The sequence below is a fragment of the Sus scrofa genome, chromosome 3 (assembly GCF_000003025.6).
Source record: "Sus scrofa isolate TJ Tabasco breed Duroc chromosome 3, Sscrofa11.1, whole genome shotgun sequence".
In the NCBI taxonomy this organism is placed as follows: Eukaryota; Metazoa; Chordata; class Mammalia; order Artiodactyla; family Suidae; genus Sus; species Sus scrofa.
This window is the reverse complement of record NC_010445.4, coordinates 8,146,443-8,168,982: the sequence shown is the minus strand read 5'-3', so window position 1 is coordinate 8,168,982 and position 22,540 is coordinate 8,146,443. Positions and strand designations below refer to the sequence as shown.

Below are 22,540 nucleotides of genomic sequence, written 5' to 3'. Positions count from 1 at the left end.
GTATCGGCCTCAGGTTACCTTGTTCACATCCTGCTTTCAATTCTTGTCTGATAACTTTCTCCTTCTTTCTTTCGGTCGCCTGAATGAGTCTTTTGTCCTGCAGAAGGCAGAGGGAAAGGTACAATGGATTCCTGAGTGTGAAGGGAGGGTGGAAATGGTGTCTTGCAAGGGCAGGCTGAGTGTCCTGACAGCGAGGGAAAGATGCAGGGAGGGAGAGACCCAGGGACGCGATCAAAGCTGAATCAGCTACAGAGACTGGCGGGACAAAGGGAGGGAGGGGGAGGAGCTTGGGCGCCGAGAAAGTTTATGGGGAGAGTTGAGCCGAGCGAGGAATCGGGCGGTGGCTGGGGCAGGCGGGAGGACGAGACCCTGATTTCCCTGCTGCTCCTCAGGTGGCCTGGTGAGTGGGCAAGTGAAGCCGAGGCCGAGGCCAGTGGAGGGAGGATCTCTAGAATTTATGGGAAAGAATCCTGGTGGGAGCCAGCCCAGGGCTGGAGACAGACTGAGCAGTCACCAACGCTGGAGGGGACAGCGGGCTGGAATGGGGGTAATGGGAGGAGACAGAGATGGATGGAAGGATAAGAAGAAATCTGGATACAGAGGGGAGTCCAGTGCGGGGCTGGATCCTGGGGGCTGGGCTGGGGGATGATGCCAGAGGGGGCGGGTCTCTGGGTAGCAAGTGTGGGTTCTCCGCCTGGGGTCACTCTGGGCTCGTCCTGGAAGAGGGTTCTCGGGGCTTGTTGGAGGGGCTGTGGCCCATGGCTGTGCATTGTAATTTGAAGGGTCAAGTCTGGGCTCCTGGTTGATTGAGAAGCTGGGGCCTGGGAAGGAATTCCAAAGCTCAGCGTTTGCGTTTTTCTCTAGTTATCTTTGTGGCGCAGAGGTCCCCCCCGCCCCCCCCCCCGGCCTCCTCCAGCCCCACCCGCTCAATCCCCTCTGGGTGCACTGATGGGGGTGGGAAATGGGAACGGGAGTGGGTCCGGGATCTGGGCTTCATAAGCAACCCTACACCACCAGCCCCCACCCCTCTCACAGACTGGGGTCTGCCGAGCGCTGAGAGAGAGAGGATGCCTGAGCTTGGCCGAGATGGTCGACTCTTACTCTTTACAAAGTCGCTCCAGCAGTCTCACCTCCCCGGGTTCCTAAGCCGGTGTCTTGTGTCTTGTCGGGCCCTCATTCCCTCCTCATGGCTCCCGCTCTCAGCCTCAGAATGGGGCTCTTCATCCCAGCTTATCACAGACGGGGGCTGAGGAGGCGGCCGGGGGACTGGTAATGGCCCTACCTCACTGGTATGAGCCGACTGGGCTGAACTTTCCCCTTTTCTTCTAAATCCCCGATGCTCAGGACAAACTGTCGGTGGGCGCTGGAGGCTGACGGCACCTAGAGGAGCAGTTGCGGGGCACCTAGAAGACCCGAGGGTAGAGAGGCACCTCCCCGACACATACTGCCCCGCTGCCCCTCCCACCCGAAATGAAGTTTCAGCTGCAGTAGCAGCAGGAGAGCTAGCTCTACCCTCTCCTTAGACTCCCCTTCTTCCCCCTCATTTCCCTTCTAGACGCTGACAGAGGCAAAAATCTGCTAACTCAGGGGGCAGACTCAACCGGGGCTGCGAGCAGATCTGGGGAATGACCCCCCGATCTCGAACCGGCGCCTTCTGCGTCCGCACGGCTGTCTCAAGCTGTCTCTGCTTCTGTGCCTGTCCCTGTCCCTCAATAGCATCACCCTTCCCGGTGCCACATGGGCCATCTGTCTTCTACCAGGACCATGCGCCTCTGGGGGCCCCGGAGCCTGGGGGTGGCTCTGGGAGTCTTCATGACCATCGGATTTGCCCTCCAGTTCTGGGGGGGTCCCTTCCAGAGGAGGTGAGTTCTCATCTTGTCTTAATGCCCCTGCAGATGCCCCCCCCCACGTGCTCCTCCCCATCCACCTAGGGCTGCGACCCTTGGGGACTCAGAGGATGCTCCACGTCCTCTGTCCTTACTGCACAGACACCCATGCACCTGTTGCCGAGGGACAGGACACTTCCCCTCCTGTCTCTTCCCAGGCTCCCGGGGCTGCAGCTCCGACAGTCCTGGGCTCCATCCCCGGGACTAGCTCTTCCATCCTGCTCACCACGACAGCGACTCGTGTTCCTCAAGACTCATAAATCCGGGAGCAGCTCTGTGCTGAGCCTGCTGCATCGCTACGGGGACCGGCACGGGCTGCGCTTCGCCCTCCCTGCCCGCTACCAGTTTGGTTATCCAAGACTTTTCGAGGCCTCTCGGGTCAAAGGCTATCGCCCTCAGGGTGGAGGCACCCAGCCCCCCTTCCACATCCTCTGTCATCACATGAGGTTCAACCTGAAAGAGGTGAGGGGTGGAGACGGGGTGGGTGGGACTGGGGAGAAATGGGCTCCGGGCTGCATGGCCAGGACCACCAGGGGAGGAGGCCCAGGCCTGGGGACTCCCCAAGCAACCTCCTCCCCAAGAGTTGGGTGTGGGTGCCACAAAGGTGAGAGTCCTGTTCCCCTCTCTTCTGGTGTCTCTTGCTTAGTTTTCTGGCAGCTGAAGTTCTGCCCTCTCCCACCTAGAGTTTACTCCAGTATCTTTCCTGGACCAATCTATCATCAGTGCCCCACCAACCCTGATCCCACCCCCCTGAAACTCTGCCTCCAGGTGCCCCCTTCCTGGCACCTTCCACTGAGACTAACAGGGCCCCTGCTCAGTCGCTGCCTTCCGACCAGTCTTCATCTCACTCCCCTCACCATGTCTGCCAGATTTTGAGGTCAGCTATATGGCAAGCCCTAGCCCAGTCCCAGTGGAGAGCCTCAGTTCTAACAGGGGAGATGAGTGCACCCACTCTCATGTCCTCCACACACATGGGAGCCTGAGAGCTCCTGGAGGAAGAAAATCCATGTGCAGATGAAAACACAGGCAAGGAGAGGACTTTCATGGAAAACGTCATGTGTGCTGGGTAGTCATCGCAACACCACCTTGCCTGGAGGGCTTATAAGTCTCCACGACACAGATGAGGAGAGCAAATCTCAGAGAGGCTGTGACTGGCCTCTGTGAACAGAAAGTGGCAGAGCTGGGATTTGAACCCAGGCCCAGCTGCTCCAAGGTCAAAGCACCTTCTGCGATATGTGTGTGTGTGTGTGTGTGTGTGTGTGTGTGTGTGTGTGTGTGTGTGTGTGTGTGTGTGTTTGTATCTGGAACTGTGGAGAGGATATTCATCAAAACAAGTGGGGCTTTCTGGAGTGGTGAGTTTTACAGGAAAGAGGGAACATGACTTTGTAGGAAGGAAAGTATTAGGCAGTCTTAGAGCAGAATATCTCAAAGATGTGGTGGTGAGACGGGGGTGTGTGTGTGTGTGTGTAGGTGGTAGAGCTCCAGCGGTGGCTGCAAAGACAGTCCTGTTGAAGCTGGAGAAAGCAGCTGAGCCCATGAATATGATCGAACTGGCAGCAAGGGGCACTGTTGGGGGTGAGGTGAGGCTAGCGATCACCGATGCAGGATTCTCTGGAGTTTACGATCATGTCCTTCATTGGTACCACCATTCACTGAACATCTCCCATGTTCCCTGCTCTTCCACATTCTTCAAGGTAAGTGTTAACCCAGACTTACGGATGGAGGAATGAAGGCTCTGAGAAGTTCAATGACCTGCTCAAAGGTACACCATTGGTAAATGGCTGAATTGGGAGTTTATTCCAGGTCCAGCTGATGCCACAGCCTGTTCTCTGCACCGCTCCCCTATGCCTTCAAAGAGACACACAGTTTGTGGATTCTGCCCTGCGGCCATGCCCACATCTGCAGAGCAGATTGGAGGACTTGTCAGGAAGTCAGGTTCAATGACAGCTGTGACCTTCCGAGGCAGAAACTCTTTAGGGAGCCCCAGAGCTGGGTTCTGATGTGGACCTGCCTGCAGGAACATGTTAGGGCGTGGCTCAGCCCAATTCCCTCCTTCCCTCTTGCCCAGAAGTGAGATCACATGTCCCAGGCCTCAGAGCGGCACCCAACCAAGTGGCCATGGCTCCCCAACATCCATTCCAGGGGTGTCTCTTGCTCTCCAAGATGTGAAGGAACCCCCCAAGTGACCCATCTTTCGGCCATCCTGGGCTTGGCCTGCCCCCGAGACAGCATTATGGTTGTCCCCTCTCCTCCCTATTTGCTGCCCGTGATCCCCCTGAGGAGGTCTGAGGCCGATTCCTTTCTTGGAGCTGTGACCAAGAGTCCCAGGGTAGGCACTTAATAGGTTTTCATTGACGAACTGAACACAGAGTTTAATTCCCAGAGGTTTTACTGACCAAGGCAGACAGAAAGGCCCAAGGAAATTAATGTTCTCCAGGAGCTTCCCACGTTCCAGGCTCCTTCACATCCTTACCTCATGTAATCTCTGCAATCGCATACCTCTGCAAGGAAGGTAGGATGGCTCCCCTTTTGCAGATGAGCAAACTGAGTCTCAGAGATGTCAAGTGCCTTACCCAAGATCTGTGCAGCTAGTGAAGGAAGCTGAGAGGTTCCCAGCAGAGCTGTCAGAAGGAGGCTGGAAGAGGCTGGGGGTTCAGCAGGCACTGGGTTTGCTCTTAGTTTGTTCCTGGCCTAGTTCTCTCTCCCTAAGTCTGTTTTCTCTCCTCTGCAGGTACTTCAGGTCATGCCTTCTGACAGCTTCTTCTTTTCCATTGTTCGAGACCCAGCAGCTCTGACCCGCTCTGCCTTCTCCTACTATAAATCCACCTCATCGGCTTTCCGCAAAGCACCCTCCTTGGCTGCCTTCCTGGCCAATCCTCGAGCCTTCTACCGGCCAGGGGCCCGTGGAGACCACTATGCGCGCAACTTGCTATGGTTTGACTTTGGCCTCCCCTTCCCTCCAGAGATGAGGACCAAAAGAGGGAATCCTCGCCCCCCCAGAGACCCCAAGGCCCCACAGCTGCGTGTCTTGCCTTCTGGTGCTGGCCCTCCAGCCCACACCCTGGATCCTAACGCTCTCTTCCATCCTGTTCCCACCCTTGCTGACGGTCACAGTAGGACATCCAGCCCTGCTTCTTCAGATTTGGGATCTTCATCCTTCATCCAGTGGAGTCTGGCCTGGCTGGACTCTGTCTTTGACTTGGTCTTGGTGGCTGAGTACTTCGATGAGTCACTGGTCCTGTTGGCAGATGCCCTGTGCTGGGGGCTAGATGACGTGGTGGGCTTCATGCACAACGCCCAGGCTGGAGGCAGGCAGAGTGGAAGTGCTGTCAGTGACGATGGGCTGACTGCTGAGGACAGGCAGCTGACTGCACGGGCCCGGGCCTGGAACAATCTAGACTGGGCTCTCTATGTCCACTTCAACCACAGTCTGTGGGAACGGATAAAGCAATACGGCCAGAGCCGGCTGGACAGTGCTGTGGCGGAGCTCCGGGCTCGCCGAGAGGCCCTGGCTAAACATTGTCTTGTGGGGGGTGAGGCTTTAGACCCCAAATACATCACAGACCGGCGGTTCCGCCCTTTCCAGTTTGGGTCAGGAAAGGTTCTGGGCTACGTGCTTCGGAGTGGACTGAGCCTCCAGGACCAGGAAGAGTGTGAGCGCCTGGCTACCCCTGAGCTACAGTACAAGGACAAGCTGGATGCCAAGCAGTTTCCCCCAACAGTCTCTCTGCCCCTTAAAAATTCAAGGCTATCCTCTCCCTAGGCATCAGACCACTACATCTTAAGCTGAAGAGCCGCCAAGCCACAGGGCACATGTGATGAGTGTGGGGCAGTCAAATGCCCTGTTTCCCTCAGAAAGCATATCTGCTCCCTAGAGGACCAGTGGAACTTTGCATGGACTGGTCTCCATGACCTACTGCCTGTGCAGAGGAATCCCAGTCCTACCAGTAACCTCCTCCCTCCCCCTTTCGGCCCCTTCCTCTTTCCAGCACGACCCCCACACACTGCAGTTCCAAGTAGCACTCTCAGAGGTGCCCTGGAGGAGCAAACCTTGGAGTATGTCAGAGAAAGCTTGGAACCCAAAGGACTGGAATAATGAGTCCATTTCTATATGAAATATTTGTTACTGGGCTATGCTCATTTCACCATGAAATGTTTGTTGAATGAATAAATAATTTGGAACTTCGACCTGCTCTATGTAGGGTGGAAAGGGAAGGGGATGGAGCATCTTCCTAAGAGAAACGGGATAGGAGGGGGTTCTTTTAACATTTTGGGGGGGGGGGTTAGGGCCGCAGGTACAACATGTGGAAGTTCCCCGGCTAGGGGTCGAATTGGAGCTGCAGCTGCCGGCCTACACCACAGCCACAGCAATGCCAGATCCCAATACACCGCAGCTGGCAAAGCCACATCCTTAACCCACTGAGCGGGCCCAGGGATGAAAACCGCATCCTCATGGATATAGTCGGGTTTGTTTCTCCTGAGCCACAAAGGGAACTCCTAGCAGTTCTTCTTTAAGAAGTCTGTTTGCAGTATCTCCTAAACCCTTCCTCCCGCAGCCTAACCCCAGCCGCACCCCGCCCCTCTCCTTCACGGTCCGGTCACCCACAAATTCCGGGGCCTCGGAGGCCACGCCCCTTCCCTTCCGCTTCCGGTTTCTCGCCAGTCATTCGGCCCTGCACCCCGGTTCCGGCCCCCGCGGGGTGTCGGTTCCGGGTTCGTTGTCCCGGTTCCCGGTCCCGGTCGGTTTCTCGGGCCGGCCCGGCCGCGCGCAGCACCCGTCGGGGGTCGGGGCTCCCCGGGCCCACCCCGTCGGCCCCCTCGGCCTCCTCCGGCCCCACCTCGCCCCTGGCCCGCGCTGTCCTCGCAGCCCATGGAGTCCCAGTGCGACTACTCGATGTACTTCCCCGCCGTGCCGCTGCCGCCCCGCGCCGAGCTGGCTGGCGACCCGGGCCGGTACCGGGCGCTGCCCCGGCGCAACCACCTCTACCTGGGGGAGACTGTCCGCTTCCTGCTGGTGCTGCGCTGCCGGGGCGGCGCGGGGTCCGGCGCTGGGGGCGGCCCGGGCTTGGGCTCGCGAGGGGCCTGGGCAGAACTGGCGACCGCCCTGGCCGCCCTGGCCTCAGTCAGCGCCGGAGGCGGGGCTCCTGGGGGCGGCGGCTCCGGAGATCAGGATCCCGAACCCCCGGGGGGCGGGGATCCCGGCGGTGGGGGGGTGTTTCGAGGCTGCAGCCCCCTCCTCACCCATGGCCCGGGCCCTGCTACCTCAGGGGGAGCGACCACGGTGAGGAGCTCGGGGTGACACGGCAGAGGGTGGAGGGGCGGTGTGCTGGGCTCCAAAGACCCGGAGGGGAGAGGGAAGCCCGTAGCGGGAAGAGAATGACGGATGAGGAGAGGGGAGGGCAAGAACCACGTACCGGGCAGATCTTAAAGGGGACGCTGGCGCCGCGGGCTGCCTCTGACTCTCCTGACCTCTTCACCTCTTTCACCACCCAGCTGCCTGTGGAGGAACCAATTGTGTCCACAGATGAGGTCATCTTCCCACTCACCGTTTCACTGGACAGACTGCCCCCAGGGACACCTAAGGCCAAGGTAATACTGGCAAGGGGTAGAGCTGTTTCCTTATTTCAGACAACTGGCCTGTGTCTCTCCTCTCGACTGTGGTCCTGTGTCCCCTGTGCTCAGATTGTAGTGACCGTGTGGAAGCGGGAGGTTGAGGCACCAGAGGTCAGAGATCAAGGCTACCTGCGCCTGCTGCAGACCCGATCTCCTGGGGAGACCTTCCGGGGCGAGCAGAGCGCTTTCAAGGCCCAAGGTGGGGAGGAGAGTGCAGAGAGGAAATGTGGGAGCCTGGAATTTGGGGGACAGTGGAGGGGAGCTACTGCCAAGTGCCCAATCCCGGGAGAAGAGGAAGATTAGAACTGTGGGATGGAGGTGAGGTGTGCCCAGTCCGCCATCCCTTGCCTCCGCCCTCTCCTGCAGTGAGCACCCTGCTGACTCTGCTGCCCCCTCCGGTTCTGAAATGCCGCCAGTTCACTGTGGCTGGAAAACACTTGACTGTGCTCAAGGGTAAGCAGATTGGTGGCTCAGGTCTTGGGTAGCAGCCAGGGCACCGACTGGGTAACGGTCACTCTGGCCGGTGGAGGGGGGTGTCCATTTTAAGGAGGAAAAGGTGGGGTCCAATGGGTCCAGGCCCTCTGAGCCGAGCTGGTTGCCTTCTACAGTGCTGAACAGCTCCTCCCAGGAGGAAATTTCCATCTGGGATATCCGCATTCTCCCAAACTTCAATGCCAGTTATCTACCTGTCATGCCCGATGGCTCTGTGCTGCTGGTGGACAATGTCTGGTGAGGTCCTGGAAGGGGCAGGGCCACGAGGTGGTGGGGATGGGGCAGGGCGGAGAGCCCTGGCGTGGACAGATCGAGCTCTGACCCCTTTCTTCTGAACTAGTCACCAATCTGGGGAAGTCTCCATGGGCTCCTTCTGCCGGCTCCCTGGTACCTCTGGCTGCTTCCCCTGCCCGCTTAGTGCCCTGGAGGAACACAACTTCCTGTTTCAGCTGAGAGGGGGTGAGCAGCCCCCTCCAGGGGCCAAAGAGGTGAGTATAAGGGACTGATGGGTTCAAGGAGGAAGGCTGAGAAAACGCCGTAGGAGGGAAAGGCCAAGAGGCTAAGAAGAGAGGAGACTTGTGAGACATGTGACATCTCCCTGTGTCCCTCTGGCAGGGCCTGGAAGTACCCCTGATTGCTGTGGTTCAGTGGTCCACCCCGAAACTGCCCTTTACCCAGAGCATCTATACCCACTACCGGTGAGTTAATGGGACATCCCCCACTCGGCACCATCCTGTTCATCTTTGTTTGGAAACACACACATCCCGCTTCCCTCTCTCTCACTGCTTCTAGCTTGCCCAGCATCCGCCTGGACCGCCCGTGCTTTGTGATGACTGCTTCTTGTGAGTCCCCTGTTCGGACTTACGAGCGTTTCACTGTCACCTACACACTGCTCAATAATCTCCAAGACTTCCTTGCTGTGAGGCTCGTGTGGACCCCAGAGCATGCTCAGGCTGGTAAGTGGCTGCCAGGCTAGGACCTGGTCCCAAGGAGAGGAGGGGAAAGGAAGAAGTCATGAAGGTACGGGGACTTGTACTTAGGCTGCTTTGGCTCTTGTTCTTGGGTGGTGTCCACAGTGTCACAGTGGTGAGTTTAGAGAGGCCACAGGGCAGAGTGATTTTTAAGGCCATTGACATTGGGGCTGGAATCCCTGGTATGTTTGACTTTTACTTCTCCCATTTACTAGCTGTGTGACGTTTGGTAGGTTACTTAACCTCTCTGAGCCTCAGAGTCTCATCTCATTTTAAAGATTCTCATCTTTAAATGGAGACAATAATACCTCATGGGGCTGTGACGGCAACTTAATGAGTTAATGTACGTGAAGTGGTTAGAATGGATCTCAATACAAAGCATTAGCTATTGTTGTTTCTAAAATTCAGCGACCAATAGCATATACTCAGTTCACCTCACAGAGTGGCTCTGAGGATCAAATGAGACTATGCGAACTGAGCAACAGCATACAGATGTGTCCCCGGCCCCTGTCTCTGCTCGCCAGGAAAGCAGCTGTGTGAAGAGGAGCGCCGGGCCATGCAGGCAGCCCTGGACTCCGTTGTCTGCCACACGCCCCTCAACAACCTCGGCTTTTCCCGGAAGGGCAGCGCACTCACCTTCAGTGTGGCCTTCCAGGCTCTGAGGACGGGGCTCTTTGAGGTGGGCTGGGTGAGGCAGAGGGTCGGGTGGGAGGCACCTGGGTCACCAGCTTCTGTAGCTGAAGTACAATGAGTGGTGCCACAAAGCCGAGCAGAGGGAAGGGGGCATTTAGATCTGACTTGGGCCTGGCAAGCCAGAAAAACGACCTGAAGGGAGGACCAGCCAGATGGCTGATCTGCGTCTCCCACCCCAGCTGAGCCAGCACATGAAACTGAAGCTGCAGTTCACGGCCAGCGTGTCCCACCCTCCGCCCGAAGCCCGGCCCCTGTCTCGCAAGAGCAGCCCCAGCAGCCCCGCTGTCCGGGATCTGGTCGAGAGGCACCAGGCGAGCCTGGGCCGATCTCAGTCCTTCTCCCACCAGCAGCCCTCCCGCAGCCACCTCATGAGGTACAGAACCGCAGGAGGGGTGCCAGAGGGCTTGGTAGAGGCCAGGATTGGCGAGGGCACGGGAAGGGGTCCTGGGGTCCGACCGGAGCCTGCAGCCTCTGCCTTCCCCCAGGTCCGGCAGCGTGATGGAGCGCAGGGCCATCACGCCCCCCGTGGCCTCCCCTGTTGGCCGCCCCCTCTACCTGCCCCCGGACAAGGCTGTGCTCTCTCTGGACAAGATCGCCAAGCGCGAGTGCAAGGTCCTGGTGGTGGAGCCCGTCAAGTAGCTGCCTCCCTCCTGCACTTCCGGAAATGGACAGCCCCCAAGGGGGTGCACCCTCCAGGCTGGGCCTCCTGGGGATGCCTCCCAGCTCCTTAGAGGCCCTCAGGGCTGCCTGCCTGTGTCTGCTGATGAGGGACCAGGGAAGAAGCTGTGAAATGGGCGGGGATGGCTGCAGGGGGGCGCCAACAGTATTTCCCCGACTTCCTGGGGGGGCTGGCCCCTCCCCTCGGCCAGGGCAAGGGCTCCGGGAGCTCCCCTGCCCCTCGCCTTGTACCCTGGTTCTAAGTTTACAAAGTGTTTTCCTCATTCCTCTTAAGTTGTCTTCCCGCCTCTGACATTCCCTCCCTCCTTCCCACCCGCAGGGCTGAGATCAGAGGGTGGTGATGGAAAAGGGACCTGACAATGACATGACCCTCCTGTCTCGGGTCAGGGGAGCCAGCTACGTGGCCTCCCCTTGCCCTCATGTTTACGTTTGCAGCCTGAAGCACTTTAAGTTGTGTGGGGGTTTTTGGTGTTTCAGTTTTTCTTTTTCTTGGGGGGGGGCTCTCTCTGTTGTTCCTATAAATTATTCTCCAACTACTGCTTCCAACTGAAATAAGTCTATTAAACGCCTGTTCAGGAGGGAGAAGAATGACTGTTGTGTGTGTGTTGGTGGCAGGAGCAGAGACCCAGGGGCTTCAGCATGTACACCAAACAGCTCCCTTCCCACCAATTTTTCCCTTCTGATTCTCAGTGTTAGATGCCTAGAGGTGGCCTTACCCCAGCCCTCTGGGCTGAGGCCCTTAGAAGGTGGAAGACACATGGCGTGTGACCCTCCGCCCCCAATATGCACAACACGTCCCTGGGCCCTGGAACATCAGACTCATGTTTATTAGGAGGGAGGGTGGGAAGAGGGAGGGCCCCTTGCCCTCACTCTCCTTAACAAAGTCCCCAAACCCCTGCCCTGCCAGGTAGGGGATGGAGAAGTGGGTGTGCAGATGGCTTAGCTCTAGCAGGCAAGGGAGAGGCGGGGGGGCTTGTGTCCTCCTCATCACAGAGGCTCCTGGCCCCATCCGCCTCTGCCCCTCGCCCTCCGGCGGGCTCAGACGTCAATGGGCTCCCGGCCTCGGTTCTGCCTCTTCACCACAAACACCCTCTGTCCCGACACGGTCACGAGCAATGTGTGTTCTCCAAAGACCACTGGAGGGGAGACAGACCTTCCCCCACCCCAGGAGAGGGAAGGGAGCAGAGAGTTAGGGGGGGTGTGCCAAGGCCTCCATGGCGGGTGGAGGGAGTTACAAACTGGCTAGAATGCAAAGCCAAAGAATTTCATAGTTCAAGGCTGAGATTTGAAGATGGGAGGTCTCTGTGAAACCCTCTGCCTTCTCTTACTTTCTCATAATTCTGATGCTGGGGTGAATATCAAGGGGAGGAGAGGAATCCCAGCAGGAGATGGTGGCAGGGTGGTGGGACAGGTGTGTTTCCCTGGGAAGCCTCGGGGAGCACCCACCCACAACACAGGGGCAGGGGCTCACCCGACAGGCGCTTGAAGGGGATGCTCATGCCGTGGTGCAGCCGGAAACCGCAGGCAGTGCTGACCAGCTCAGAGATGGCACTGGCTGCCTGCTCGTCATTTTCTAGATCCCCAGATGACTGCATGCAGATGGAGAGAGGGTGACAGGAATGAGGGAAACAATTAGAAGAAAATTCTAGGAGGCGACTTTGGCGCTAGCATTGTTAACCTCTGCTCTCCGCTTTCCAAAACCCCAAGGTCACCCCCAGTTTGGGAAAAATCAACCTAAAACTTGCCTATGACATTGGTGCCCCTGTTGCTATCATCCTGTAATACCAGGCTTCTCTTGGGAACCAGTGACTTCCACCCATTTCTTTGCTGACCCTGCTCTCCTAATTCCTTGAAACTTGATAAAAGTTATTTGATAAAACCACATTCTCAAACATCAGTGCCCACCTGCCATGGACTTGGTCCAGGCTCCATCTTTTCCTCAGTCTTCCCACTTGTTGCTCTGTCTGCAGAATTCGATACGTAAACATCCCCTTTGTCCCTGAACCCCTTCCTACTACTGAGCCCTTGGGTAATGATGTCACAGTGGCTGGACTTCCTCTTTTCTGGGGACCATCTCAACCTCTTCTGCCTACCTCCTCAATATGGGCCTCCCATTAGGCCAAATTCAGTGCCCTTTGCTCTCTTGGACATTCTGTACCTCAGTTTCCTCATCTGTAAATTGGGGACAACAGTACCCATCTTAGGGGTTCACTGTGAGGGGTACAAGAGGATATTGGTAAGGTGCTTAGAACAGCTCCTAGCAATACATATTTAACTGCTATTATTCTATATCAAAGTCAGTGTTTAAAGCTGAGCCATCAAAATCCTCCTTACCTTTCCCCCTCCTCAGCTTCCTTTCTTAAGTTCCTGATAAGGCATCATCATTCTAGGCTTGAGTTCAAAGTCTTACAGGATGAAAAACTATCTCCTCTATTACTTATTTCTAGTCATTACCAAGGCATTTTGAACCTTCCTTTGAAATCTCTTCCCTCCTTGCCACCAGCTTAGTTTCATACCTAGATTTTGCCTTGCCTCTATAGCTAAACTGAATAACTCTGGTAACGTCCATTATCAACCAATCTGTAAATAGTCCGACACTGGTGAAGTTGGTTAACCTCTTTTACCTCAGCATAGTTACAAGACTAAGACTGCAGAGATTGATTTAATTCCTGAGAGCTTACTACTATGCCAGGCACGATACCAGGTAAAGATCAAGAACAGACAAATCAGGCTGGGTAAGGTTAGAGGGCATCCCTGGGCCACGTGTGCTTGGAGTGCCACCCCCCCCCCTTTCCAGAACGCACCGCCAACACCGCGCCTTCACTCAGCACCAGGTAGCCAAGCTGGTCTGGGATTCGCTCCAGCCCCTGGGTCAGTGCAGAAGTCTAGCGGGTAAAGATGCAGTCAGTGTGAATAGCAGCCTAAGAGGATGGTCCTTGGCAAACCCAAGTCTCTCTCTTGACAATGCCCCTCCTTCCCAAGCCTCTCTCCCCAGCCAGGGCCCTTCCAGACCTTCTTCCTTCTACACGGTTGTCAACATTGATCTTCCTGAGCCTCCATCAGTCCTCACCCAATGCCCCTGGCTTCCACCGGCCCTAAACACCCCACCTTTGCTATCCCACTGGCCCTTCCTCTCAGGCCCCTCTCCAATTTCACTTATGGCCCGCCCCTCCCCCTCAGGCTACTCCAAAGACCCCTCTCAGCCTTCTGCGTCGCCACCCCTCCCCTCTCCATTCCCTCAGTCCCGGGGGGCGGATAGCAGGTGAAGACCGAGTGCAGGCTCAGGACGGGGCAACCAAAGAGATTAGGGACAGGGCCACGGAACCCCCCGCGAATAGTCCCGCGCATGCGTTCTCACTCACCATCGCAGCCTTAGGTGCTGGGGGGCGCTCCCTGCCAGAAGCAGCTTCCGGCTCCAGATCCAGGTCACGTGCTACCACTCGGCGGCCCTCCTCCTTCCTTGCACCGCCCGACTTTAGTCCCGCCCTTAGAATGCGGATTGGAGAGTGGCTACGTCATCAGGACTAATCTGCCAGTGCGGAGCGCCATTTCCCGGAGACGCGCGCGGATTGGCTGTAGTCTCTCTTTAACACTCATCTCCCCGCCCCTCAACCCCAGACGGCTGAGCGAACGGGGCGGGTAGCTGGAGGTACGGCTTGCAGGCCGGCCGAAGGAAGGAGGCTAGACTGACGGTGTGCGCCTGCGTACACAGGAGGGTCCGCTGGGTTCCACCTCACCTGGGCTAGACTGCAGGTGGAACCCGGAGAGAATAGAGCTAAAGGACATGAAGCGCAAGTTTAGAGCTATTCAAAAGCTAATCTTGTAGTTGCAGTTGCTGCGCTCCGGAAACGAATCCGACTAGTATCCGTGAGGATGCGGGTTCGTTCCCTGGCCTCGCTCAGTGGGTCTGTGACCCGGGGTTGCTGTGAGCTGTGGTGTAGGTCGCAGACGCGGCTTGGATCCTGTGGCTGTGGCTGTGGTGTAGGCCAGCAGCTGTAGCTCCAATTCAGCCGGTAGACTGGGAGCTTCCATGTGCCATGGGTGCGGCCCTAAAAAGCAAAACAAAATACAAAACAAACAAAAAAGCTACCCTTGTGACTACTCCAGGCAACTCTCTAGGACAGGAATTGTTTTCCAAAGTGGTTTTTCGTCCCAGGATTCTGTAAGAAATGGTGTGATAATGCATTGAGTTTCTTGCTGGCCAAGACAGCTGCAGTGCTGAATATTCTGAGCCGGGAATAATTAGAAAATGACCTTGGAATCATTTTTCATATATGTCACACAGACATTTTTGACTTTAATTTAGTTTTTAGACCTGCGGCAATATTAATGTGAGGCAATGTTGGTAAGATGATGATCAATAGTAATAAACAATAAATACTTGATGTGGTGGAGAAATTGGAGCCCTCACACATTGCTAGTAGGCATGTAAAATGGTGCAGTTGCTGTAGGGAACAAATAGTCCCACTAAAAGTTAAATATAGAGTTACTATATTTATAAATCAAAGTTAATTATAGACAAGTTAAATGTGACCCAAAAAGATTCCACTGGAGAGGGATAAGTAAGAATTGAAACCATGTTCCCACAAAAACTGGTACACAGATGTTGACAGCAGCATTCCTGACAGTAGACCCAAACAGAAACAACCCAAATATCCATAAACTGAAGACTAGATAAATGAAATGCGGCACATCCCTACAATGGAATATCATCCAGCTGTAAAGAGGAATGGAGTACTGATCTATTTTACGACATGGGTAAACCTTGAAAACATTATGCTAAGTGAAAGAAATAAGACACACAATTCACAGATTGCCTGGTTATATTTATGTGAGATGTCTACACTGGATGAAGCCATAGAGACAGAAAGCTGATTAGGGGTTGCTAGACCCTGAGCCGAGGGAGAAATGGGGAGTGACTGCTGATGGTGTGGGGTTTCATTTGGGGTGATGAAAATGTTCCGGAATCATAGGGTGATGATGGTTGTACAACCTTGTGAAGGTAATGAAAACCACTGAATTATGCAGTTTAAAAGGGTGAATTCTATCTCAATAAAGCTAACTGCTGTTGTTTGAGAAGAAAACTAAAGAAGAGGGATTCCTTTTTTAAAGGGAGGTATGATTATAAAATTTAAATTGGAGGAGGATGTAGAGAGAGAAAGTTCTGTGGAGATGTTTCATTTGCAAGGCCTTCCCTGGCCTGTGACTTTGATGATAGTCTGTGGTATCATTTTTTCTGCACATTCTTGTTCAGAGCATTTTCATCCATACGCTGGCCTAACCCACTCATTAACCACCCTGTAATAGTATCCCCAGATACTATAGAGATGAGGAAGTGGAAATTCAGGAGAGACTGAGCCTTGCTCACGGCACGCAGCTGGCAAGTGACAGAGCCAGATTCCAGTCTAAGTCTGCTGACTCCGAGGCTGATGGTTTTTCCATTGCTGCATTGGCCAACTATTTTTTTTTTTTTAAAGCTACATTTAATTTTACCTCAGAAATTCCCTGTTCTCATTTTTCTTGACACAGAAGAATCCTTCACAGGACACTGCTCCCCAGCCATCTTTAGAACTGGTTCATTTTCACAAACAGCTTGAATCAAGCTCCTCATGTAGGGAGGAAAGTCTTTTGTTCTTTCATTCAATGTTTATTGAGCACCTTCTATGTACCAGACACTTCTTGGAATTGGAGGTATGGCAGTGAATAAAAATAAGGCATTTTTTTTCCTGTTTTCCAGGAGCTGTGAGCCAGTAATAAATAAGTAAATAAAATACATATATTAAGTGGTGAGAAGTGCTATGAAGAAAAATAAAGCCGAGTTCCATCAACAAGACCTAAGCCTAGAGAATCCTGTAAAACAGACCCTACTAAAATAGTTGCTATCTTTCTTTAGCATCCGCACAGTTTGCTTCTCCACAATTGCCTCTCTTTGCTCAGTCTGGTATAAAAGCATGTAGACTTCCCCAGTTCTTTGGTTCTTCATTTCCGGGTGAGGACTCCCATGTCACGCAACACTTGTGTCAAGGAGATTTTTACCCTTTGCTCCTGTAATCGGTTTTATGTCAAGTTAATTCGCAGACCCAGCTGAAAACCCTAGGAAGGGAGAAGTGAAACATTTTGTGAAGGTGCATCTTAAGATAGGATGAGTATTTAATTTTGAATAAAGCATGTGAGCCTCCATAATGTGGACAGGCTTCATCCAACCGGTTGAAGGTCTGAAAAGGAAAGACTGAGGTTTCCAGAGAGGGAGGAATTCTCATTAAGACTTTAATAACATAGCAACCCCGCTGCGTTCCAGCCTGTTGCCCTGTGGATTTCAGACTCAAAACTGCAACATCAACTCTTCCCTGAATTTCCAGCTGCTGGCCTATCCTACAGATTTGAGACTTGCCTGCCCCCACAATTTGGTGAGCTAGTTCCTTAAAATAAATATTCGCGCTCTCCCTTTCTTTCCCTCCCCTGTTCTCTCTCTCTCCCTTACTCTCTGGAGAACCCTGACTAACACAGTGGTTGACTTAGGGCTGGTTTCTGTGTGTTTGGTGTCTTTGCTGCCCCCCTTAGCATTCCTTGTCCTTTTGATTCTGATTTTTTGTGCTGGTTGTTGTTTGCTTGGAAACTAGATCTCCTGGCCTCTCACACACAACCTCCTTTTCTCTTATTTTCCTAGTACCAATTATGACCCTATCCAAGAGCCATCGACAGATTTCCCAAGCCCAACTCTGCCTTTCTTGGTTTTCTTAACCCAGGGTTCAACCAGGGTACGAGTCATGTGCTTTGAGGATAAAATGCTGAAAATACCACATTCCTGACCCCGATGCTGCCCAGCCTGGAAACCAACGAGGCGGGCAAACAAAATGTCACAGCGAAGTGTAGCAAGCGCTGCGCTAGAGAGAAGCCCCTTAGATCCCAAGGGATGAGGTGCGTGTGTTGGGAGCGGTTGAGTTGGGGGTAAATAAAAGAAGGTGTGGTTTCCAGTCAGGATGGTCCATTAGGTTGAAAGAGGGAGTGTTGGGGTCCTTTGGAAACGGCTTGGACAGGAAGGAGGAGGGAACTGGGATGGATGAAAACATGTCACTTCACATTGGAGAATTTGTTCCCTCCTTTGCCAAAAAAGGAAGGGCAAGGAGCAAAATAAAAAGTCCCTAAAACCAGAAGGAAGTTCTGGGAGCAGCGGGGACAATATAGAAAAAAAACAGTTCAATGTGTGGGTTAGCCACATGCTAGGTGCTGAGGTAGACACTGGAACAGCTAAGGCGGACCAGGTCCCTATCTTCAAGGAGCTCACTGTCTAACACAAGTGCAAGGCGCTCTCCCTGGAGTCTTCTTCCCCCAGGCAGATTGATACCCTCAAGTTTTCAATTCAGTTGTCACCTCATCAGAGAGGCCGATCCTGCCCACTTGATATGACGTCACCCACCAGCACCCGACCTTCTACATCCTCTACCTGACTTTGCTTTTAAACTTTATTAAAGCATAATATACATTTGGGAAAAGTTCACATATCATAAACGTACAGCTCAGTACATCTTCACAAACAGAATGCACACACAGCAGCATCCAGATCAAAAAATGGCATTACTGGCGTTCCTCTCGTGGCTCAGCAGTAACAAACCCAACTAATATCCATGAGGACCCAGCTTCGATCCTTGGACTCGCTCAGTGGGTTGAGGATCTGGCGTTGCCCTGAGCTGTGGTGTAGGTCGCAGACCTGGCTCACATCTGGAGTTGCTGTGCCTGTGGCATAGGCCGGCAGCTGCAGCTCTGATTCAACCCCTAGCCCGGGAACTTCCATGTGCCACAGGTGACGCCCTAAAAAGACAAAAAAAAAAAAAAAAAAAAAAAGGCATTACAGCCCCAAGAACCCTCTCTTGTCCAGTCTCAACCCTTTTCCCATGGACAACCCCCACTCTGATTTCTAACAGGATTGATTTGTTTTACCTGTTTCTGTACTTAACATAATTGGAATCACACAGGAAGTATTCTTGTGTGATTTCACTCAACGTCAAGTTTGTGTGAGTCATTCATGTCGCCATGTAGAGTGTTGGTTTGGTCATTCTCATTGCTCTACAGTGTTCCATTATGTGACACAATTTATTTATCCATCCAACCATTAATCATTTCGAGATAGCTAGATCCCCAAACAATATATTGTTTTGTTTTTCATGTTTTTTGTCAAAGAAGTGGTAAAACCTACATGCTTTTATACTGGGTTGGACAAAGTAAGGCAATTGTGGAGAAATAATTAAACTATGGGGAGGCTAAAGAAAGGAAGGAATTATTTCAATAAAGTCCATTTTACAGAATTTTAGGTTTAACTTCTCATCTTTGGTGATAAGAATGACTTTCCTTCTGGCTTCTGCCTAACGTCATCCATGTTAAGGTTTTATCTCCTGCTTTTACAAAGAAAAAGAGGAGAGTCGGAGCACCATAACTGCACCTGCTTTTGTTTTTGTTTTTGTTTTTGTTTAATGGCTGCACCTACAGCATATGGACGTTCCGGGGCCAGAGAAGGAATGCAAGTCACAGCTGCAACCTACATCAGAGCTGCAGCAATATCTGATCCTTAACCCAATGTGCTGGATCAGAGATCGAACCCGCACTACTACAGAGACAACACCAGATCCTTAACCCACTGTGGGAACTCTGCACGTACTGTTTTTTAAAAAATACCTTTAATGCAAAATAATTTTTATGTCAAAGTGGCATATTTTGGGGCAACATATTCTGGTTTCGTTTAATAGCAACATCTAGACTGGTATTGAAGTCCAGGTTATCACCTGTGTTTTTGACCAACTGGCTACAGACTGGAGGTTCCAACAACCCTCTCCAAGGCTTTGATTAATTTGCTGGAGTGACTTACAGAACTCTGAGAAACATTTCACTTACTAGATCACTGGTTTACCATAAAAGGATATAACTCAGGAAGAGCCAGTTGGAAGAGATGCACAGGACAAGGTATTGGGAAAGGGCAGTAGTTTCCATGCTCTCTCTGAGGACACCGTTCTTCCCAAATCTCCATGTGTTCACCCTGCAAGAAGCTCTCCAAACCCCATTCTTTTGGGGTTTTATGGAGACTTCACTACATAGTCATGGTTGACTAAATCACGGGCCATTGGTGATTGAACCTCAGAGAATTTCTAAAGTCACCTCATTAACATAACAAAAGGCACCTTTGAATACTACTCAGCCATAAAAAAGATCAAAATGATGCCATTTGCACCGTGGAGGCAACTAGAGACTCTCAAACTAAGTGAAGTCAGTCAGAAAGAGGAAGACAAATACCATATGATACCACTTATATCTGGAATCTAAGATAGGGCACAAATAAACCTTTCCACAGAAAAGAAACTCATAGACTTGGGGTTGCCAAGGGGGAGAGGGAGGGAGTGGGATGGACTGGGAATCTGGGGTTAAGAGATGCAAACTATTGCATTTGGAATGGATCAGCAGTGAGGTCCTGCTGTAGAGCACAGGGAACTATTATATCCAGTCACTTGTGATGGAACATGATGGAGGGTAATGTGAGAAAAAGAATTTGCGTGTGTATATACATATACATATATATATATATATATATATATATATATATATATATATGACTGGGTTACTTTGCTGTACAGTAGAAAGTGGCAGAACACTGTAAATCAACTATAATGGAAAAAATAAAAATAATTTTTAAAAAAGGCACCTTTGTGGCTCTCCCCCTTAGGGAACACTAAGGTTTTAGGAGCTTGTGCCAGAAATGGGATGAAGAGCAGATACATATTTATTACAAATGACAATATGCTGCACTCCTGGGTAAACAATATACTGGCTTTCCCTTTTTTTATCCCCGCCCACATCCAGGAGTGTTTTGAGATAAGTGAGTAAGCAAAAGGGGAGGCATCTGCTTTGGAAATACATTATCTTGGGGGAAGAGTTGGTGAGCCAGAGGGGAGGAGGCATTTGGGGTCTGGGACCCAGCAGGCGGCCTGCAAGCACCAGGTAGTATTGCAGAGTCCACTTCCTTGGTTCTTGGTGGCCAAGAGGGGTCCAAGCCTATCTGCTCTATGCAGGTTCTTTTTTTTCTTTCTTTTTTTTTCCCCCTGTCTTAATGCCAATAATAATGTTTATTTTTCAAAAAAAGTCGATTCAAGACTTGGAAATTTGAAATTAATGAATCTGGAATATCCTAATAGTCACATGAGAATAGCAATAGTTCTTACACAACTGAACACATGTTCTATAATGTAAATTATCTGCAGCTAACTTCATGTTTCTTTAATTTTTTGACAAATATTTATTATAAAAGTAAGTATTCAGAGTCTAAGTCTTCCATAGGGTAAAAAAGTATCATTAAGACATTACTAAATCCATTATTTAAAGTAATACCAACAATGCAATTTGCCTTATTACCTCAAACCCCTTCCTTTTTTCTCTTTCTTTTTTTTACAGCTGTACCTGTGGCATATGGAATTTCCCAGGCTATGGGTCAAATTGGAGATACAGCTGCCGGCCTACACCACAGCCACAGCCACTTGGGATCCCAGCTGCACTTGTGACCTACACTGCCGCTTGCAGCAACACTGGATCCTGAACCCACTGATGGAGGCTAGGGATCAAACCCACATCTTCATGGTACTAGTTAGGTTCTTAATATGCAGGTCCTTTTAAAGCCATGGCCACTTCCATTTCTCAAATGTAGTAGTATGTGAAAACCAAAGAGAAGCAAAAGCAGGGATCCAAGACGGTGGCACAATTGAAAAAGTTACATTTAACAAATGAATGCTTTTAATGTGGAGACATTACAATCTTTATGATTTTAACAGTCATGCAGTAATTACAGGCTTACAGAGTTAGCCCGTGGGTAGAATATTGTAATGAGACACCGGTTAAACTCTAAGCTGAAAGTTTCCTTCCTTTAGAGCAGGCATGTCTCTGGCTGGGTATTTAACCAAACCCCTTTAGAGGGAATGTTCAAAACCTATATTTGAGGCTCTTCGTGAATTTGACCCAAGCAAAGAATCTCTCTTGCTCTGGGCTAGGCTCCAGATACAGTTTTAACATGCCTCAGTTTCTAATTATTCTTATGACCCTGCGGAGGGCGTCCCAGACAGAATGAATAATGTGGCCATGAGTCACCCTCAGCCTTGGCCTTGTGCTTTTTTCCCAGTTACCGATTCACACTCAATTCAATCTATGGTTCCTTTTGAGACTTAGATTTTCCCCCTAGGGCTGGAAAGGATTCATTCATTCATAACAGAGCTCCTCTGCGCCAGGCACTGTTCTAGGGGTTGTGGATAAAGATCTCTACCCTCACGGAGCTTAGACTCCAGTAGATGCGGATAGAAAACAAGCAATACAGGAGTTCCCATTGTGGCGCAGTGGTTAACGAATCCGACTAGGAACCATGAGGTTGCAGGTTCAACCCCTGGCCTCGCTCAGTGGGTGAAGGATCTGGTGTTGCCGTGAGCTGCAGTGTAGGTTGCAGACGTGGCTCAGATCCTGCGTTGCTGTGGCTGTGGTGCAGGCTGGCAGCTACAGCTCTGATTAGACCCCTAGCCTGGGAACCTCCACATGCCACAGTTGCGGTCCTAGAAAAGACAAAAAAAAAAAAAAAAAAAAAAAAAGCAATACATGAAAAGAAAAATTAAATAGTATATTAGAAGATGATAAGTGTTATGGAGGAAAAAAGCAGGTCAGGGTAAATGGGATCCTGCAGTGTTAAATAGGCTGGTCGTGGTAGGTCTCTCTGGGGTGACACTGAGAAGAGTCAAGCAAAGACTGGAAGGAGGTGAGGAAGTCAGCCTGGAGGAAATCCGGGAGATGAGAGAACACAAAGGCTCAGTGTGTGCACGTGTGTATGTGCCTGATGTTCTTGAGACTCAGCAAAGAGGCCAGTGTGGTTGGAATTCCCTGAGCTCAGGGAGGTAATGGGGCCCAGGTCATGTAGGGGCATGTAGGAATTTGATTTTTCCTCTGAGTTAGTGGCTGTCAACCCTTACAAAACCTTCCAGACAATTTTATTTTCCTAATTGCTATCCTCTCATAAAAATCATAATACGAGAGATATAACGTATATTTGTTTATAATACTGTAATAGCCAAGATTCTCATCACTCCCTGCCTCTCCAGGAAAGAAATTTTATCCCCTTGGAGGTGATACTGCTCTTGTTAAGCATATATGCTCTGGGGACTCTTCTTCCCCCTCCCAGCTGTCTGGGGAGCT

At 51.8% G+C, this 22,540-nt stretch overlaps 3 protein-coding genes across 11 annotated transcripts in view; 2 read left to right on the top strand and 1 right to left on the bottom strand.

Moving 5' to 3' along the window:
* Nucleotides 1–22,540, bottom strand: part of LAMTOR4 (late endosomal/lysosomal adaptor, MAPK and MTOR activator 4) — a 52,453-nt gene that overhangs the window by 2,808 nt on the left and 27,105 nt on the right. For 2 of the 7 annotated variants that reach the window (XM_013995418.2, XM_021086208.1), the window contains exons 2-6: nt 13,696–13,819; nt 13,138–13,218; nt 11,805–11,922; nt 7,301–7,383; nt 19–97 (exon numbers count right to left, since the gene is read on the bottom strand). In XM_013995418.2, the coding sequence (XP_013850872.1) occupies nt 19–97; nt 7,301–7,383; nt 11,805–11,922; nt 13,138–13,218; nt 13,696–13,819 (485 nt within the window). Of the gene's footprint in view, nt 1–18; nt 98–4,243; nt 5,189–7,300; nt 7,384–11,134; nt 11,487–11,804; nt 11,923–12,238; nt 12,298–13,137; nt 13,219–13,345; nt 13,648–13,695; nt 13,820–22,540 lie in introns of those variants that run through there. The other 5 variants (XM_013995419.2, XM_021086209.1, XM_013995420.2 and 2 more) reach the window with 5 other exon arrangements.
* GAL3ST4 (galactose-3-O-sulfotransferase 4) lies at nt 173–6,074 on the top strand. Of its 2 annotated transcripts, XM_013995412.2 has the most exons (5): nt 173–400; nt 1,345–1,418; nt 1,556–1,862; nt 2,045–2,348; nt 4,618–6,074. In XM_013995412.2, the coding sequence occupies exons 3-5, from the start codon at nt 1,738–1,740 to the stop codon at nt 5,647–5,649; spliced, it is 1,461 nt and encodes a 486-aa protein (XP_013850866.1). In that variant the 5' UTR covers nt 173–400; nt 1,345–1,418; nt 1,556–1,737; the 3' UTR covers nt 5,650–6,074. The 2 variants fall into 2 exon arrangements, with proteins under 2 accessions (XP_013850866.1, XP_005661947.1); XM_005661890.3 differs by lacking the exon at nt 1,345–1,418.
* On the top strand, nt 6,245–10,921 carry C3H7orf43 (chromosome 3 C7orf43 homolog). Of its 2 annotated transcripts, XM_003124338.4 has the most exons (11): nt 6,253–7,167; nt 7,380–7,475; nt 7,569–7,698; nt 7,866–7,952; nt 8,108–8,228; nt 8,332–8,479; nt 8,607–8,689; nt 8,784–8,947; nt 9,487–9,641; nt 9,835–10,028; nt 10,141–10,921. In XM_003124338.4, the coding sequence occupies exons 1-11, from the start codon at nt 6,757–6,759 to the stop codon at nt 10,292–10,294; spliced, it is 1,743 nt and encodes a 580-aa protein (XP_003124386.1). In that variant the 5' UTR covers nt 6,253–6,756; the 3' UTR covers nt 10,295–10,921. The 2 variants fall into 2 exon arrangements, with proteins under 2 accessions (XP_013850865.1, XP_003124386.1); XM_013995411.2 differs by lacking the exon at nt 9,835–10,028 and having other exon boundaries at nt 6,245–7,167.